At 35.7% G+C, this 15,814-nt stretch overlaps 2 protein-coding genes across 4 annotated transcripts in view; both read right to left on the bottom strand.

Moving 5' to 3' along the window:
• Positions 1-444: 444 nt before the first annotated feature.
• LOC128743507 (dTTP/UTP pyrophosphatase) lies at positions 445-9,174 on the bottom strand. The gene is made up of 4 exons (XM_053840104.1): positions 9,041-9,174; positions 933-1,183; positions 719-865; positions 445-635 (listed from the first exon to the last, which is right to left on the bottom strand). The coding sequence occupies exons 1-4, from the start codon at positions 9,128-9,130 to the stop codon at positions 488-490; spliced, it is 636 nt and encodes a 211-aa protein (XP_053696079.1). The 5' UTR covers positions 9,131-9,174; the 3' UTR covers positions 445-487.
• Positions 9,175-12,137: 2,963 nt separating this feature from the next.
• Positions 12,138-15,814, bottom strand: part of LOC128744623 (PRL-1 phosphatase) — a 110,590-nt gene continuing 106,913 nt past the window's right edge. For all 3 annotated transcript variants that reach the window (XM_053841768.1, XM_053841770.1, XM_053841769.1), the window contains exon 6: positions 12,138-15,814. In XM_053841768.1, coding sequence (XP_053697743.1) covers positions 15,703-15,814 — 112 coding nt within the window. In that variant the 3' untranslated portion in view covers positions 12,138-15,702.

Below are 15,814 nucleotides of genomic sequence, written 5' to 3'. Positions count from 1 at the left end.
TCCGACCCCGAGAGGTGTCTAGCGTTAAATTAAATTACTCAATAAATAATTACTCCCGACTGCTACATACACTGACCGGTGCAGTTACTCGTGACTGGATCTATTGTGAATGATCATCAAGGTCCGTCGCGATCGGTGAAATTGAACTGAAGCAGAAAAACGCCTTTTTGGTTACTCACGGAAACACCGTTGGAATTCAATCCCACCTTCCTGTTCGCGCAGCCATGCATTAGCCAGAGGATAGAAGCAGAATAGAAGGAAACCTGCTGGTATGCTACAAAGCTCTGTTATTATAAGTTCGCCTATTGATTGCTTTTCTGCTGATTCAGACATCATGTGTGCCACTGCTAACGGTTCGCTTCCCGTGTCGGTCATGCAAGGGCGCTTTCATGCTTTTCGGAATTTAAATCAAACACGATACGAATCACTTGGTCTAGGGGTCGTCTTTTATTCACCTTGCCAATTTGCGAATGATAAATGCAAGACCTCACTCAATCATCTCATAGCCAAATAACTTACACAACTCAGCCGATATCCGGTACAAAGGTAAACCTACCACCGTAAAATAGTCCCCATCAATCTTCTCCACGAACGTTCCGCCGATGCCTTGGATTCCGTAGCCGCCAGCTTTATCTCTGCGGGAAACGAAAACCACAAACTCAATTAAACACTTGCTGCCATCTGAGAGCGATGGTCACTTAACAAAACGAACACTTACAACGGTTCTCCGGTATCAACGTAAGCCCGGATTTGTTCGGCATTGGCTTTGCCAAAGTTTACTTTACAAGCTTCCGTAAACTTCACCTCCTTGTCATGATATTTAATCACAACCCCAGTGTAGACGATATGCTGCCGGCCCATCAACCTAAATGAAATTCCCTGAATGTCAGGTGTTGGTTGTTTATAGGTACTCTATTAGAGATACCACTTACTCACTGAGCATCTGAAATGCGACCTCCGGCGTCTTTGGTTTACCATACATTTTCCCGTCCATGGTGACCATCGTATCTGCTCCGATGACAATGTCCGGCCTTTGGTTTGTGTCTGCGGCCGCCGAAAGCCGTTTGTATACTTCCAGAACCTTGTGGTATGCCGTCTCGGCAACATATTCACTAAAAGAGTAATCCGATTTATTGAGGTTTTCCTCAAATGTGGACGGACAGAGTTGAACGTTCGAAAGACCCTGAGAGGAAGTGTAAATAAAATGTAAGCACTCAATGTCTTTTGTTCGGTTGCATGTATGTACATATAAGATGCAGGTTGAAATTTAGCACTACGTCTACTGTAGGTTTGTCACCTGCTGAAAATCAATTAAATTGATTGTAAAAAAGCGAGACGCTATGGCCTAGCTTCATCCAGCATTTTATTCAGTGGGGTCCGGTTTTATGGAATTTATTGATATTGATGTTATTGAAGCAAAGTGCAAAAAAGCAAGTGAGAATATGGGGTAAGTGGAAATGCAGACATAACTCGCTTCAACCTCAGTTCCTACTTTCTCTCTCTCTCTCTCTCTCTCTCTCTCTCTCTCTCTCTCTCTCTCTCTCTCTCTCTCAACAAACTTAAGGGGTTATATATAGTTAACGGGAAACTAGCAGTCGTTAACTTTTCGTCTGAGAGCCCAATTTCGGAAGCAGTTTTTGGGCCCAAAAGCGGGATTCTGTTCATGAAAATGTAAATACTGCATTCTTCTTGCCAATCTGAATACGGCGAATATATTTTCATGGACAGAATTTTTGTTTCAAACCAAAAAACTGCTTTTGGAATCAGCAGAATCGATGACGACTATTTCACCTTAAAAGGCTTAAAAAAGTCGATTTTTCTAGAATTTTACTTGAAAAAACCCTTTAACTGATTAAAGTGAAAATTTGTATAAAGTAGCTTTTGGCTATATTTTAACATATGTTGTTTTCGAAAAAAGTTATTTGAATAGCTGCTATAGCTAATTTCCTGGAACTCTTCTGAAATAAGGCGTCTTGTGGTGAGCACGATATCTTTGGACTGAAACATCGGAAATCGAAAAACCAAACAGGAATCAGTGATAAAATATACAGCCCGGACTCGATTATCCGGGTGACAATTTTTATTTTCAGCCCGGATAATCGAATCACCCGGATAATCGAATCATCATTTTTGGTACAAAAAAATTTTAGGTTTGTCAAGTTTTTTGACTTTTAGGTATCAGAAATGTTTTATTTATTATTGATCTATCTTCCCAAAAGTCAGAAAATTCCTTTTTTATGATTTTTTCCACTGATATTTTTTTTTTGGTACCATATTATATTTTGTATGTTATGTTTTTCAATATTTAGGTATTAGAAACGTTTTTTTATTATTGATCAATCTCCCCTAAAGTCATAAAATTCCTTTTTTGCAATTTTTTTTATTGATGATTTCGATGATGATAATGATGATGATGATGGTAATGGTGATGATGATGATGATTTTTAAGTAAAAAATTGATTCCATCATCGCAGGATTTATTTTTGTTTTGTTCGCCGATAAAAGGAATATAAGAAAGGAATTTTGTAGCTTTAGGGAGGTGTACCAATACTTGTCAAGTTGGAATCGTCATGTAGCATGAAAACTATAACATTAGGGTTTAAAATAAATCATTAAAAAAAAATAATTTTTTTTCAGCCGGATAATCGAGTCTAAAAACCCGGATAAGGTACCCCGCACAGTGGGGAATCGCTGGCCAGCAGCCAAAAAATGAAAGTTCATTTCGACTCTCCGTTGTATTTTTCCTGTGATTCTATACTATTGGAGTGTTCAAATCCAAAATTTTAGATCAATATGACAAAATTTGAATTTTCTATGAATCTTGAAAGTATGCTATCTCAGCATGTTTTAGCGTTTTTTTGAAAAATAACCCAATATTTCAAAACATGCTAGAGGTCTAATGGTAGCTCGGATTTCAACGGTGTCTAAGGAAAAATTCTTCAAAAAATAATGCTGAATAAAGCCCATTAATTGAGTCTGCAGTAATTTTATCATAGTATGCCACAATTTTAATTTTCATTGAAAAAGTGCCATATTTTAGCGTAAAACACGCTTAAAAGTTTTGAAGCCAGGGTTCGCCACTATTGACACTACCGGTAAAAGTTAGCGTAAAATGTGAGCTTTCAAATGGATATAGTCTCATTTAGCGCAGAGTAGCGCAGAGCACAGATGTTACGCTTGTAAGGCTACTATATCAGAATTCAACAATATAGACAAAATGCAAACGATCAAAGTAAACGTAGGATATCTTAATTATGGGACATCTCCTTTACATGGTTGGGTAAGCTGCTTCGAATGTATGGTCCATATCGCATATTGACTAGATTTCAGAGGTTGGAGAAAATCTGGAGGATACAGAAATAGTAATGACGGAAATACAGCTCGAAGATCTTATGCCAATCCGGGTATTAGTTCTGGAATCACGGGTATAGATATGAAATTAATTAAAAGGTTGAGAAATTTCCTTATAGTAAGTTCTTGAACACATTATTTCAGAAAAAATCGAAACTTATTGTTTGTATACCAAAAACCTTTATGTCAGGGTAAAGTCCTCGTAGAATACGTCCACTGCAATGCAAAGAATTTGAACTCGCGGTCATAAATGAATCTAGACAACTATATTGCTGATAGGACGAATGACAGAAGAAGCACAAAAATAAGTTTTTTTTGTTTAATTATAGTCACTTTAACAACTCGGATCATTCGTGACTTCTGCGGGGTTGGGAATTGAACCACGGTCCTTGGTGTGAGAAGCGTGAATGCTAGCCACTACACCGGTATTGACCCTCACGAAAATAAGGTTTTTGCTTTAAGCTAAAAATAGTGATAAAAATACAAGACAATATTTTACATACAAAAAATGAGTGTGAAAATACAAATCGTGATAGAATTATTCCTCTTCTTATTTCTCCGGATAAAGCTTATAGCTTCTTCGAAACAGAAAAATGTAATTAGAAAAATCTTTCCGAGAACGCTATATTACTATTGAAGACGAAACGTGAAACGAGTGATTCTGCAGAAGGAGAAGGAGAAGAAGAAGAAGAAAACGAAGAAGAAGAAAAAGAAGATGGAGATAAAGAAGATTACGAAAACTAATAAGGGGAAAAGTTTTGATTTCTGATTAATGTTAACTTATATGGATTTCGAGTTGATTATTAAAGCTCATACTTGCTTTGTATTGTTTTATATAATGTTTTATCCTATAAAAATCCATTTGCAATAGTTTTCCAAATGACCTTCATTTCTTATACGTTATTGTACTTAAAAATACTTGAAAAATAGTTGAAAATTCTCCCTAACACAAAAAATATACGTTCTAATGCAAAATAAACCTGAAATTCGGGCTCAGCACCCCCACATTACTTAAGAACCACATATTACCCTTGATTTAAAGAGATTTTTTTGCTTGGCCAGCATTTGTATGGAGTCGCCCCATGTGCCCCGGGGCAAGTGGGAATACGGGGTAAGTGGGAACGGAGCTCATAACTCTCTTCAATCGTATTTTCTCCAACCGAACCTTTCTAGAAATGAAAGATACAACTCAAACGCATGTATTAAAATTATAGATTATTTATAACAGGAATTCCAAATATCAAAATTGGACTTTAAATTTGAGCGTTATTTTCAATTTGCGATGTAAGTTTGACGCACCTTTCTATAAATGATATTTTGGCGACAGGCTTTACGTAAAAGTACATGTTTTTCTGACAGTAGGTAAACATAATGAGTGTATTAACAACTTACACCCGAAAACTAGTTGTTTAATTTGACAAACGGGATTAAAAAATGGGTCGAAATGAGGTCGGCACTTCAAAGCACCCGGGGCAAGTGGGACCTATTAAAAATTAAGTGTTTCAGCACAAAACTTCCGGTCTTAATGCATTTTTTAGTTGAACTATCGAACATTTTCAGTTCAATTACATAATATTTATACCAGTAAAGCTTTAAAATAAAGCCGAAAAGGATTAAACCAAAGGGCCCCAAAAAAGGAGCCCATATGCACAGCTTGTGAGGGAACAAACAGTTTGGTCACATTTAATTGAATTTGGAAAGTCAAATTTGATATAATTAAGCAAATCTGCAACTGGAATTGAAACAATAAAGTATTGTTGTTATCATAACGTAACTATCTCTTATGAGTAGCTCTACCGAATTGGGCATGGTAGAACAAACAGATCGTAATCGTATTTTCGAGCTATTAAACAATGCTTAATCCTAAATTACGACTCGCAAGAATTGGATACAACGACATATTCAACTACATTTCATTACAATAATGCTTTACAGCATAATTGCTCATGATCTGTGTTTTATATAATTTATAAAGTCGCCCGTTGTGATCTAATTTTGTTACGCTATTTTTGAATGAGCCATTCGTACAAATATTTTTGTTTTTTTTTGATTGCTTCTTGAAATGCTTTAACATTTCTGTATATTAACTTACACAATTTTCTGTTATTTTATGCTTTTTAATCAAATTTGAATATGAGCCAGTAAATGGGGCAAGTGGGACCTATCGCCATAATTTTGAAAATTCTCCTCCAGATTCATTTCACGTAAATTGAGAGGCCTTTTTCGTAATTACGTGATACCACTGAAAACTTTCTGTGCTGAAAGAAGTTTGAAATAATCATAGGTATAGATAACACAATGGAATAAACCCAAACTATGCATTTTTTTAGGTTCCGCTTACCCCGGGGTACCTTTTTTTTTAAATAGTGATTATTATGTCGGTGGCAACTGGGCGCGTGGATGCTCTCTAGAAAACAGTTCCTTGCTGGCGGTACGTGTCGAGAGCGGGATTTCGGAGAACTGATTTCAAGGATCATTTTGAAGCTTTAGGCCAATACCTAAACTGTTACGTAGCGGTTTTTGAAAATTCGAAAAATTATCAAAATGGTAGCAATTTTTCTAAAAGAAAGATGTTTTACATCAAAAATCGCCAATCGAGAGCTCATAAAAAATTGAAATATCAGAAAATGGCTACGCACAGTGGGGCAGATTAACCCGACGCTCGGACAAAACCTCATAACTTCTTTCATATGCTTCGTAGAGCTTTATTGTCTTCCGCAACATTGTTTGTTATAAAATTCTGCATCTTTTTGTAAATTTTAAGTAGTTGTATTTTTATTCCTATAGATGGCATTGAAGTCTAACTTTTTAAATAGTAACTTTAGAAATGATGTGTCTTCAGAAAAGTTGTTTGTTCTATAAAGTTACGTGAAGTTACTAAACATACCAAAATTGTTGGACTTACGGGAATCAAGTTATAAGTATTTTAAATACTCAAACACATTTTTTTCAGTGTGTAGTCTAAATTGGTATTCGGACGACCTCCTGTCAAAATTATCACATTCTGTATATCAAGAGTAATTTAGGATTATTATTCTGGTATAGGGTAAATCAGCCATTTGTGGACCTTTCTCTACATTATTTTGAACTCGTAACGCTAAACACCCAACCGATTGCACTTACATACAATATTAGTTACTTTCAAATAAGCCTAAATATATCAATTTATGCTGCAAATTTCTTTATTTTACATATTTTTTAAAACAGATTTGTATGTCCATTTTCCTTTTATGGTACCTTGTGGTTTACAGTAGAATAACGACCGGGTCCATTATAGGAATTCTAGTGTATTTGGCATGGAGAGGGTCCGCTAATGGCGACATTTTTGCATTGTCAACCGTATAATGGACCCTCACTTGTTGAAAATGTCGATTTTAAAGCATTGATAATGAAATACAGCTAAAATTTTATAAACTCAAATGTGTGTTATGTTTAGCATGTTCTGTTTTATGGCAGAAGGCATAAAAAATAACGTGTAACTGACAGAATAGCAATCTGTTTATTCTGCAAAAATGTATCAAAATGAAGGCTACTGTGTTACCTGACTCACTGCGAATATGCGTTGTGTTCGCGGGATCGTGTTGGTTCGAACGGTTTCGAAAAATATCGCCCTTGTATCGAAAATATCGTTAATTTTGATCACTAAAAATAACGTACTTAAACGTTATATTTCATGTGCCAGTAGTACGCAATAATTGTATTGTGAAACTGAATTGTTATTTATTTAACTTTTTACAAAATAAATGCAATAACAAAAGCACAACTTATAAAAAATCGTTTGTTATCGATATTAACTGCCTTTGCGTTATAAACGAATAAAACGTCTGGTTACGTTTTATTTCAATAATACGCATATTCGCAGTGAGTCAGGTAAAACAGTAGTTCAATCGATCTGAAAGTCCAACCGAACATATTCTACTGCCAATTTGATTTGAAACAGAGCTAATTAGGAAAAAGCTGTTAAGTGGTCGCCTTTACAATGTCCTAAATTTCCCTTATCGACTCCAATGTATCTCATAACTATAATAATGTTGTGTCTTGTACACACAAGCATGACTCTTTAACGTACAGCAGGAATGAACTTCGCACTGGCGCGCGCATTTACTAATTTGTAGCCTAAAATGCCGGAAAACATGCATTCGGAAAACTTTAATATCTCCGAACATCGCAACTAGTAGCAGCTAATTTTTTGCTTATTACTAGTTAACACCTTGAATGTTGATTTTATGGTAGTATCAAAGCGGAAATCTGTGGAAATCTTTTTCTACACACTATTGAAAATTGACAAAAAATAACAAATTTTTTGTTCTAAAACACTTCGTCAGAACAAAGCCTACTAGTAAAAAAATTGTCTTAACCCTTTATAAGGCCGTGGCAATTATATTGTCACCAACGAAAAATATTTGTTTTACGTTTATAATGACATCAATATAATTATAGAAGCAAAATAAAAAAATTTTGTTGGTGGCAATATAGTTGCCACTGCCTTATAAAGGGCTATCATCTAAACTATTAGTTTATAATCCCTTTAATGTGAGTTGTCCTTTAAAAGTATAGAATTTCAAGCAGCTAGATACTAAAAGATTAAATGATATTTATTATTTCTTTTTCCCAATTTCCATTACACTGTGTTTCGCGTTCTTTAATGCCTATTGAAAAAACACTTATTAAAACAATTTATGCATATTTCTTATAGATCATATGCCTACTATACGTAGAATATTAAATTTGACAGAATATCTCAAATAAAAATTTTGAGGTTTTGTCCGAGCTTTTTCGGATTACTTACCGAAAATCGGAATACTTACCGCTAGCAGAACAAACATGGTATCGAGAAAAACGCGTTTAAAATTTCATACAGAGATGCACTTTCCTTGGCGTAACCTCACAGTCTTTGCCGTAACTTTTCAAGGAAATCAGATGTCAGAAAATCCTTTTGGCATGACATTTCTGAAGGTATAAGCCTCTCGAAAATAGAAATAAAATTCGATTTTTCCGATTTTCCAGAGCAGTTCCCATAATGTATGCATTACATTTACCAAATTTGCTTTTATAAGACAATTCACTCCAATGAGCATATTTGAGTGCACCAACTCTGCTTTTAAATAATATTCTTTATATTTTCTCCATCATATATGATTTTCTTAAAACATTACATTACATTACATTTTTTTTTAAGTGTTTTTTTAAGGTTTTAACCCAGAGGGTCATTCACCACTTATCTGGGAGAGGCTGTTAGAGTCAATAGGATCGTAGCACTGACCCCGCACTGTCCTGTATTCTAACAGCTGGTTGCGAAGTCTGTCGTATAAAAACAGGTCATATTTCGATAACCCGAAATTTCGAATTAGCACCCAGGCTTTGCTTTGCATTCATTACTTATTAATATTTTATGTAAATAGACCTTTTTACTGCTATCTATGTCTATGGTTTGCAAGAAAACCGGACGTGGTGGACAATTTTTATTTTTTTCTGTATTCAGTGGACAAAAATTTGAAAGAATCAGTTGAAAAATCCTATGCAATGCGAATCAAGCAGTGTTCAGTATTCATACCCGGCTAATATCTTGTCTACTTTGAATCGAACTTGTTCGTAAATTTATAGCTTATACTGTGAGTTGCTATCAAACCGATAAATCAGTTAGCCTAAACGGTCTACAGCAACCACATCTAAATAAAATTGTACTTACTATATTCTGAATCAACTCCTGTCGCCTTGGAGAACCACTGGCCAGCACTATCCTTTTCGTAGCCAGTTGGTTCAGGACCGGTTTTAGCATGTTTATTCTATAAAAGTTTAGTTTACCAAAGAAATAATTAACTAGCTCTAGTACGTCCTGTAATTCACGTGTTTAATAAAGCAAAACAAACCGATTGTGACAGCCAGCTGACGCACGAATTCAGCACACGACCGGTTGCCTTACAGCGACATTGCATTATTGGTGGCGAACGAACCAAGCTCTACCTTGCAGCGTAACTTGCATGCAAAGCTGAATGCGTAACGTGTGTAGCAAATCGAATTCACTGAATATTACATGCGTAACGCTGTTACCGTTACGGATATCATTTTTAACGATTTGTGTACGGAGAAAAACAGTTTGTATCAAAAAATATGATTGTTGTTTTAAACCTTTTTAAAACAACGTGACAATACCTATAGTTATTTCAAATAGAAATTTTATTTGAATAAAAAAACAGTTTTGAATTGAATGAAAATATTTTCAATTATAAAACTTAACATTGACATATCATGAAGTAAAATTTCAATCGTACATTTCAATTGGAAACCAAAAAAAAATTTGGAAAATCTTCATAGAACAACCATAAATATGGTTGAAACCAGATTTTAATTCTCCGTGAGTTCACAATACAGGGTGTTAGGTAGCTTGGTGCAGATATGTCAGGGGATGATAGAGGATCACATTTAATGAAAATAAATCCTTCTACGCATATAGCCAGATCTCACACATTGCAGAGTTAATAAATATTAATTTATAGTTTTCGGTTCTGTTTACCTTAAATTAGTTATAGTACAAAAACTATGCTAGCTTGTTCCATTCTGTTACTTTCATTCGAAAGTTGAGAAAATTTTGTATTTAAAATTGTTCAAACCTGACTGCTTAACTGTTGTAAATTGGCATTCCAATTTCTATTTAAATTCTTCTTGTCGGTAACTAGCTGCAAATAAGCATTGGCAGCACTATAATAGGGCTAGCAGTAAAGTAGCCGCATATTTTGCCAAAATAGCATTTAAGTAGCATTTAAGGCAACTTCAATGCTTATTGGCTTGCATTTAAATTGCATTGGAAATGCTTATTGGTTACCTGGATAGCACTGCGTGGGGCGAACATAGCCAAACACAGCGGTGGTGGAGTGATGGTGAGGGGGTGGATCTATGCGAAAGGTGTTGGCAGTGGCAGTGTTGATCGATGGCATAACGGGTCAAACTGTCTATTCGGATATTTTAAAGCAAAATTTGAAGCCAAGTGTCAACAAAATGGGATTTAGTCGAAGGTACTAGTTTTATCAAGACAATGACCCAAAACGCAAAGCACTTGAGGTACGCACATGATTACTTTACAACTGCTCAAAAGTTATTGATTACTTACTTTACCTGCCGAGAACCGCGGTGGCTCTTGCCGTATCAACAATTCTTCTCCAATGTACTCGGGCTACTCGTAGCCAGTTCGTTGCGCGTCTCGATACACTCAAGTACTTTTTTTACACGGTTTGGTTTTTTGAATATTAAGAACGGGGTAACTTGGGGACCATTAATTTATCTCTCAATACATTTGGGAGTGGCTGGACATTCCTCACGTAGATTGCAAATAGTTCCTTAGTGGCAGCGTTCTCGAGTAATCGAAAAAAACAAACCGTGTAAAAAAAGACTTGAGTGTACACGCATGTCAGTTATTGATACTCCACCCACCATAATATCCAGACATCAATCCCATTGGAAACCTTTGGGAATATCTCGACGAAAAGTAAGAAACTATCAGATTTCTAACCAAAACGATCTTAGAAAGCACTTGATGGACAAATGTGACAAAATTCACACGGAATACACGAAAACCCTTATAGACAGCATTCCAAAATTACTAAATAAGGCAGTTGCAATAAGCAAGGGATACCATACTAAATAATAATCCTTGAAGCCACATCTGCGAAATAAAAAAAATAAGGTATGATATCTGGTTTTAGAAAAATGGTTTTTATTTATCAGAAAAAAAATAAATTAACGCATGAAAAAATACACTCAACTTCATATTTGTACAGGATTCGAATTAAAGAAAAACTGTTTTTCCGAAACCAGATATCATACCTTAATTTTTTGTTAGATTATAGTCATTTTAACAGCTTGGGGCATTCGGGACTTCTGCGAGGTTGGAATTTGAACCCGGGTCCTCGGCGTCAGAGGCGTGAATGCTAACCACTACACCAGGACTACCCCGAATATTGATATTTGACACTATGATTTTACCTAAACAACATGTTCCTTAACTTCTGTTAAACTTTCAAATGTTGAAAGACAAAATCTACATGTTGGTCGCTCTTTTCTCTTCACGTCTTGTCTTCTCTGAGATACTATCAACGTCTTGATATCAGTTATTTCTTCTGCCGTTTCCTCCGTCGATTGTAAAAAAGGACCAGAGTCTAAAACAACTCACATGTATGATATTTCGTGTAAATTTTTCCCTAGAAGGTATGACGATCCCTACGAAAGTCAGCGCCCTATCATACACTAGTCGAATCGATTTCTCGAAATCTGCTGTGAATGATTTTTATACTTTTGATTTTCGTTCAATTTTCTTGTAGATTGACGCTTTATTCACATCAAAAGTTACTCAATATGGAGAAAACCCAAGTAGAACACATCCGTCGTATTTGACTGCTGCAACCGATTTATATCTATAAATAGTTACAAATGAGTCGTTGCAATTGAATTCAACGGTTGGCGACTTGATTCATAATACTGTGTATTTAGTTAAAAGCTTTATTCACGTTTCTCAAGGACAACTGCCGGTATCAACGATTTTAGTTACAAAAATATGCATGTTTCTGATCAATATTTCAATAAAAGATTCTTTTACGCAACTTTTCCTCAGATGTTTGGTAATGGGGCTGGCGTTCGATGTGCTTGCTGTTTACGGTTTAAGATTAAAAACAGCTTTGCCACAAAATGTCTTCGAGTAGGAGTCTCTTTAATTCCAAAATGTGGCCTGGAACCAGCCACCACTTGGTTTGTTTCTTTAAAGTTTGAGGACCATATCAATTTTTTGTATCGTTGGTTTATTTTCAAAATATTTTTGTTTATAATCGGTTTACATTTAAAAAATCTAGTGAGTAGGTGCTCGAAAGTGCCATTTTCGTCAGGAAATTCTAGCGTGTTCAATGGTGGTGTGGCATCGGGACCCGGCTCTCCCGGGTTCAGGGATGATTTCAACTATGATTTCGTTTTATTGCTTCCCGGTTGGATACAGACGTGTTTGTATGTGAGGCAAGTTAGTCAATACATTTTACTGTTTGGCGGCGCATGTGATATTTAGCAGCTGCATCGTTGGTTCGAGTGAATCTCTGCTTCGAAGTCACCGTTTCACCAAAATCAAAAAACCGCCGAGGGTTACTTCGAGATTGCCGCTAAGAAAGGCGGGTTGGACAGTTTGTAAACGTATGATTGATTAAATTGCTGACGTGGTCGGCATTGATATCGAAAAACTAGGACTCTTTTTTCGAACAGGGTTTTAATTTTTCAGTAAATGGTCATACGATGTTACTTTTATGCTTTTCCTAAATTTTGTTCACGCGAGAAAGCTCGACATCCACATGCAATAATTTGTTTATATTTTCATTTAAATATATTTCTCTGTGTTGCTGCGTAGATTCCGCACAGTTGCATATTTCTTGCTAGGTTTTTAATGACATAAAATGGGCAATAATTTCCATTTGCTATGTTTGTTTTACACCTGTTCTAAACACATATATCAAAAGTCAGTAATGATTTATTTCCTTTGAGAAAGATCACCTCTTGAAAAGAAAAAAATAAAACAAAATTGAAGTAATTGTCTTATGATCTCCATGATGCGCTGTGTATTTTAGTGATCTACACGAATGTAGTTGTATTCATTACTATTTGGTACAATTTAGTACATCGTTCGTCACACAGGACTAGAGGATGCAGATCCCTAACAAGCGGTCCATGTTTGCCTTAATCGCTTATTTATGTATTACACAGTTAATTTAGTTTTTGATATTTTAATGTTCTCACGCTATTAAGATTCTGTTCTGATTCTCTACTTCGCCTCGCATTTACCATTTTAGTATCAGTGATCAGTAGTGGTTATTGATGAACTGGCTTGACTGGTAGTGTGTACAGTTTTTTTCTTCTTAATGTTCGATTGGACTAAAACGAAAAATGGCTACAACAGTACACGTTAGAGGCACCAAAGCTTAAACGCTACCAAACCAGATGGAAGCATTTAATTGATGCTAGTTTTGTTTTGTTTTTTTTTTCTAATAGCGAATCGATTCGGTTATGGACTGGATAGGAATATTTTGCCACAAAATGGGATTGTGCTCTGGATAGTTGTGGTGAACAAAAATTGTACTAAATAAATAGTTTCTTTGAGTAACGGAATGCAATATATTGCTTGAGAGTATATGTTTTTTTTCTTTAATGATTTGCCCAGAACAATTATCTAAACAAAACTTATAAGCAACGGTGATATTTGGTTTATGTTTGTGTGGATGGATACTGAATTGTGATTTGCAGATGATAATGATGCTGATTTACTAGGCGTTCATGTTAAGAAAGCACTTGTTTGGAGGTGGACGGTTATTATTGAATAAATAATCTTTTTTGCATGGTTTTATATGAAAAGCGAATATGCTAAACCTTTGTTAGATGTGTCATGTGTTTTAGACAGAAAGCAAGGACTCTAAGTCCAGTTTGATCACTTACCTTCAATCATAGCAGGTAAATATATTTAACTTCACTATAAAGAACTTTTCTCGCAACAAATAAAAACTAGGAACTTTACAAGCAGCTAAATTATATTGTTGCTTATTGTGTGTCTCATTAAACGGGAATGAATTATTGATCAAATTTGAAATCTTTGTTATCTAAGCTTTTGAAGGTGCACAAAACAAAATTGGCGAATGGAAGAAAGCACATTACCTGCAATTTTGTAGAAAACAATCTACAAATGTTCCATACAAGTCTTTACTAAGCACGGCGAGTATGTCTTTGTAAGTCAATATGTACCGACTGGAGACTGAAGTCATTCCGAAGCGCCCCATCAAATTGTAACGAAGCTATTTTTTAGCTTTTAATACCTATTCCACAGGAAACTTCAAAACTTAGCGAAGATAAACTATAGTGCCACCTCCACGGTAAAATCTGAAACTGATCTATTGATGTTTTATAAGAGTATTTGACATACTGAATAACAACGAGATGAAAACGAATTATGGATTGAAAACTGGGGACCCGCCGGTCTGTCAACTTCCAACCCGAGTGCTGAGAGCTGTTTAATGTCGTAGCGCTGGTGAAACGGCTCATTAGTACGTACTTTTGAATGACTTAGATTTGTGACGCGGTTTACAAACATCCCAACGCCGATTAAAAATATTTTCAGCTTGTCAAAAATATTGAATCTTGATTAGTAATTGACAATTTGCTCTGTAACGTAGAGAAAACCACAACCGGTTGAGACCATTTTACTCAAAACAAAAAACAGCATAAAATTGCTATTCAAATCAGAACTGCACGGTTTGCTTGTGCGTCCTGCGCTCCCCTACGGCATTTCTCCAACTCAATCTGCAGCAGGAAAATAAGATCATCTGTTTTTGAATTGTAAAAACTTTCCATAACCACACCCGCGGGTTGAACGAATGCACTCGTCCGAGAAAGACACACATTCAGCATCATTATCTATCTGTCTACTATAGTAGGGTATCCCTAGCTCTAGGTAGAACTTATATTGCACTAACTTCCCTCTCGTCGTACTGGTTGAAACTCACTAACAATAAGAGCAAGTATGTCGGAGTCAAGCTGGGTGACTATTGAAACGGTCTCTGGCTATTGACGTTTTAACAGATTTGTGTGAGCGTATGTGTGTATCTAAGCATAAATAGAACTATTGTCTCTGGTAGGTAGTCCATCTCTGTAACAATTTAACTAAATTACTGTATACTTATGATCTGCGATATCCAGACGCAGCACAACAGCCAGTCTGCGACAAAATATTCCAGTGTATGGCATTGCTTGCACAGTAAATCAGTTGTTGGTTTCGTTTGTGTCAAAAAAGTTTTCGCATTATGTTTTTATAATTTATATACTCATATAATATTGGGATAGTATTACTCTTCTGCCTTTGCTCTAGTTATATATATGTAATTAATTAGTTTCCTTTGTTTTAATGTTAAGTGTGTGTGTGTGTATATATATAATTTGCCATATAGTTCCACTGTTCTTCGCTGTCTAGCTGTCCGTCCATTTGTCGCAAACTTTCCTATTGTTTGTGTTAAATTTGTTTTACTGTGTTTTAACTAGATCCTCCGTCCCTGTCATACATTTTTGCTAAACATTGGTAATGTGGCCGATCTACCTTCACTGCTTGCTATCTATGCTCTGTTCTGCGGCTTTCATCGCTTCGAATTCGCGCTGTATCTGGCACCGTCTAGTGAAAACCTGGTACTTGTTTTGAAAATCCACTAGCGATCTACACTAAACTCTGTCTGTCTGTATCTCTCTCTCTCTCTTTTTGTTTCCATTTTCTGTGCTGTCGGCTTTCTTTCTCGTTTTAGATTTCGTTTAAAATGAACACTTTAACTGGTGGGATTTTTGATAGTTTTATTGCACGCAGCACGAATTCTTATGACCATTTTTGTGCTTTAGTCGTGACTTGGGCTTATACTTTTCTAAGTATGATAGTTGTTTGGCATTGATAGCACCTCTCCTTTTA

Source organism: Sabethes cyaneus, chromosome 3, assembly GCF_943734655.1.
Source record: "Sabethes cyaneus chromosome 3, idSabCyanKW18_F2, whole genome shotgun sequence".
Taxonomy (NCBI): domain Eukaryota; kingdom Metazoa; phylum Arthropoda; class Insecta; order Diptera; family Culicidae; genus Sabethes; species Sabethes cyaneus.
This window is presented reverse-complemented; position numbering and strand designations above follow the sequence as displayed.

What these genes read in the sequence shown, in the direction of transcription:
- LOC128743507 (XM_053840104.1), bottom strand. Translation starts at nt 9,130, where the DNA reads ATGCTAAAACCGGTCCTGAACCAACTGGCTACGAAAAGGATAGTGCTG. An exon ending in AGGAGTTGATTCAGAATATA is followed by an intron (nt 1,184 to 9,040) that starts GTAAGTACAATT and finishes ACTTCCTCTCAG; the next exon opens with GGTCTTTCGAACGTTCAACT. An exon ending in GTTGATACCGGAGAACCGTT is followed by an intron (nt 636 to 718) that starts GTAAGTGTTCGT and finishes CGTTTCCCGCAG; the next exon opens with AGATAAAGCTGGCGGCTACG.